Genomic DNA, 4,221 nt, shown 5'->3' with positions numbered 1-4,221 from the left:
GTAATATTTAACTTTAACAAATTTTGATTTTTTTCCCAAATGTTGAATTCATATACACTAATTAATATGAATTGTCTTTTGCAGAGATTCAAGACTACTACACCAGTTCCTGAGAAGCCACTACTATTCATTAGGAAGGCTGCTGCGAAGTCTATAATTAGATTATACAATAACTCTTAGATTTAAACATTGCATTTGATTAGATTGTATTTTCTTAGACTTTGTACTTTATTTGATGTTGAAATACATTTAAACATGTCTTTGTTATGTTGAAATTGAATTTCTGTATATGTTTTTATATGCAGGTCTGTTTTTGTGGTAGTGGATATCACAAAAACAAACCTGCAATTTTAAAAAACTGCAGGGGAATATGCCGCGGTTCTTACCACAACCGCGACATATACTTTTTCGTTTTAATTTTTTTTTTAAAAAGAGACTATAGGCCTCGGTTAGTGCAAGAACCACGGCCTATAGTGGACACTTTTTGCCGCGGTTGAACCGCGGCATATAGTGGACTATTTTTATTTTTTTTTAAAAAAAAAAAAACTTAGGCAGCGGTTCTTTGGACATGTATTTCAATGTGCAACTTCCAAGTATTTCAAATTTAACACAAAGGCTCAATGTAATCATGCTCTGCTGTTACTCATCGATTACACCCAGAAACCACAATTCAACAACATTTTCACACTTCGATATCAACCACAAATGCACACTAGAAAAATGTTCATGAAGACAATTTTTGTTTTCTTTCCTTCAAACTAAGTTATATCAAGAAAAGGGCATAGAACAGTTGGAACACATATCAGTTTCGAGATATTGCAACAACTGATAGGATGATTAGAATTGTGAAGAGAGCAACAGCAATGTAAGAGCCAATGAGAGAACCCGAAATGCGTTCACAGAAGTTGTTGTATTGTTGGCAGATTGCAAACCAATTGGCACCTGTGTTTCCATTGTGTGCTATGTACACTATCGATGTTGCTGCAGAGGCTGCGGCTGTGATCAGACCCAGCATTACCTTTTTACAATATTAACCACAACTTCATCAAGTTAAAAATAAGAACTAAGGAGTTAACATCATTAAAAACGAAGTAGCTTGAATTATTGACCACTGTGTGGTTAAATTACTGCTTTGTTTCAGACATTATTTCTCACTGAGTGGAAATGACACTAGTTTGTACATTAAGTCTTTTTCTTGCTGTCACGTGATACAAAAATATCACTTTTGGCATTTAACCACCGTTTAATAAATATATCAGATAATATTGAGACAGCATCAGGAGTCTTTATTTTAAGGTTCTAATTATAGGATTGTTTTTATTGAGTTTAACTTTTACACGAGAAAGATATAACTTATTTATGCTTGCACATTACAAAACAAATTTATAGTATGTACGATAACTTTAAAAGCCATATAAATAATTATAGGATACAATTTATTGGCTTTTTACCATTATAAATTTAAAAGCCATATAAATAATTATTTATTGATGGTGTAAAATTTATATCCATAATAACAAAATTCAGGATATCTGTATGATATATAAACTTTATACCATTAATCAATTAAAATTCAACATAAGTATGAATTTTTTAAGGTTTTTATTATAGATTAAAAAATGTTACATGGGAATTCGAGTTTGAATAATATTGTAAAAAGTCTTCATACGGTTGACAATATATTTAAACTATTTTCTATTTTAATTTGCCTTATTTTTTAATCTAGTTTGGAAAGAAAATAAAATAAAATAAATAATTAGGTTTCAAACATAAATTTAAGTATTTTCAAATATGATTTTATTAAATTTTTTTTATCTATTTAATACGCAAAAGGCTTATATTTTTTAATTGATTTCTTATTTTTTTTCGTTAACTATATGTAATCTTGTTTTGTTATTTTGTTATTTTTTTTTCACATCTTTTATCACGGAGACAAAAAAAAGAGAGATGATAAAAACATAATGATACTCAAGTAATGAAAAAAAAAAATAAAAATAAAAACTCATTGTTAAATAGAAATTTTTAAAATATTTTACATAAAAAAATATTAATTAATATTTAATTAAAATATTAAAATTTTAGAAACCTCAAATTTAATTAAACTAAAAAAAATCAGAAACTTTCGATGATGATAATGAAAAGATTTCAGTTGAAAAGAAGAAGTGAGTATTAAATATGAAAAACTTCCATTCCTCCACATCCAAAGATTTGCCTATGGTATATTATAAGGAGAATCTGTTTGTTTACCGTGTCAAAAGCAACAAGGAGAATTCTACTTTTCACTGCAGGGCTCCTCACTATGTGGAATATAGATAGAACAAGTGAAAGCACAAGATAGCCACAAACAACAGAGTTGCCCATCACAAAAAACCTGGATTTGCATGTTAACAAACATCCAACGTAAACTCAAACAAATAAAAATTGATTTTAAGTTAAAAGCAGTTAAACATGTAAATATTTGGTTAATATGTTATACCAAGCTTCTTCAACTTGATATTGAAACCACTTGTTTACATGTTATACCAAACATGTAAACACACACTTACACAAGTGAGGGAAGGTCATCAAATTGAGCTCTGAATTTGATGAATTGTGTGGCAAATGGAAGAGTCTCATTGGTAGTTGCCATGGCCAATGCAGCACCTAGGGTTGCAACAGCTGCAAGAATTCTCAAAACAAAGTCCATTATAGATAACCCTCTTATCACCCCTTTTCTTGGAGATGCACCCTTCATGGCTTCTCCAACTTCAATTGAACTTCCCTTCATTTCTCTTCCAATTTAATGTTTTCTCTCTTAGCACACACTTTGCCTCAAAAGTATACTATTATGATATGGTCCTCCTTATTTAACTACTGGTATCCAAACATGCATTTATATAGATGTAGAACAGCCATGTCAAATTTGTGTTAGGTTTGGGAAGTACCAGGTGGCTGTTTTTTGTTGTCGAAAGTATGTCGCATAGAAGGTAGTGAATGATGTTGATTACGTGCAGTCGAATGAAATTATCCACTAATTCACCTGCTCCGTACTTGTTCCAAATTATCGTAAAAGCTAAAGATGAACTGCTCCACTTAGAAGCATAAAGCACTCATCGACTTCAACGGTACGACATTTGATTGGTTAGTTGATTGATGACATGTGGTTAGTGAGATTTAATTTGCCATCTATGGGTATAACAAAAAGTGAAAATGTGTAAAAGGAAATATTTATTTATTTTAAAACTTGTTTCTTAGTAGTTAACATTATTATAATTAAAAAATGAAAAGGTTTATAATTAATAGTTTGATTTAAAATTAACATATAGCATAATCTATTATGTTGTAAATATAATAATAAATAATTAATCTATTAGAAAGGAGAATAATAAATGATGCAACTTTTCTCATCTGTCTCGTTTTTGTGGTAAAAAAGATTAGATATGATGAGAAGATTTTGTTGATGTTGAATTTTGAAATATATTTTAATTTTATTAAACTTTTAAGATTCAATTCATGTAAATTATATAGAAAAATTAGTATGCAACAGGCTTATGCAAAAATGTAAATAATGTTTTCATTAATTTCGTTGAGAGGGTTCTTTATTTTGAGATGAAATATTTTAAAAGTTATCGCAAGCATTCAAGCCTGTGCAAATATTTCTAACCTGAACTCTTCGTATTCTAAAGGTGGGTCATAATTAGTGGCTTGAGATTTACTCATAGTTTATAAGAACCGAAAATTTAAAAAACTAGTTTAAGGATTAACTAACAAATCTTCAAAAGTATCAACGGATCTTTAAAAAAAATGACTATAAAATATGGAAAAATAAACATTTGGTGGATTCAGTACACTGTGACTCATTTATATTAGTTTCTTCCAACTATAATTTATATAGGCACATATCTTCGTTAAATAATCCCCTAAATCATTGATTGGGTGTTAGTAGCATGCTATTGGATAGAATTACCATATATAAAACCATCAAGATCTATACTTAACCATAAACAACGTGTTATAAGTTAAGAATGTTATATCCACAGCTCTGACTTCATTAGACAATGCTCTCAAACGGTTATGTTTTGTTTCACAGTAGTACATGTTGGATGTTTAAATAGTATCATGTTATTGATGGAATTATTATACTCTATGTTGCTATCAACCAGTACTTGCCTAATCTTAATTTATAACCAATCAATGTTCTTAAACGATCAATTAGTAGTCATGCTTTGCATGTTGATAAGG

General features: G+C 29.4%; 1 protein-coding gene across 1 annotated transcript; it reads right to left on the bottom strand.

The window, feature by feature from the left end:
- Positions 1-555: 555 nt before the first annotated feature.
- LOC106767884 (CASP-like protein 7) lies at positions 556-2,831 on the bottom strand. The gene is made up of 3 exons (XM_014652846.2): positions 2,547-2,831; positions 2,248-2,371; positions 556-1,018 (listed from the first exon to the last, which is right to left on the bottom strand). The coding sequence occupies exons 1-3, from the start codon at positions 2,765-2,767 to the stop codon at positions 803-805; spliced, it is 561 nt and encodes a 186-aa protein (XP_014508332.1). The 5' UTR covers positions 2,768-2,831; the 3' UTR covers positions 556-802.
- Between the last annotated feature and the right edge of the window lie 1,390 nt (positions 2,832-4,221).

The sequence above is a fragment of the Vigna radiata genome, chromosome 7, assembly GCF_000741045.1.
Source record: "Vigna radiata var. radiata cultivar VC1973A chromosome 7, Vradiata_ver6, whole genome shotgun sequence".
NCBI lineage: Eukaryota > Viridiplantae > Streptophyta > Magnoliopsida > Fabales > Fabaceae > Vigna > Vigna radiata.
The sequence above is the reverse complement of the archived record's forward strand: the minus strand, read 5'-3'. Positions and strand labels throughout refer to the sequence as shown.

What these genes read in the sequence shown, in the direction of transcription:
- LOC106767884 (XM_014652846.2), bottom strand. Translation starts at nt 2,767, where the DNA reads ATGAAGGGAAGTTCAATTGAAGTTGGAGAAGCCATGAAGGGTGCATCT. An exon ending in GATGACCTTCCCTCACTTGT is followed by an intron (nt 2,372 to 2,546) that starts GTAAGTGTGTGT and finishes ATGCAAATCCAG; the next exon opens with GTTTTTTGTGATGGGCAACT. An exon ending in TCCTTGTTGCTTTTGACACG is followed by an intron (nt 1,019 to 2,247) that starts GTAAACAAACAG and finishes TATTGTAAAAAG; the next exon opens with GTAATGCTGGGTCTGATCAC.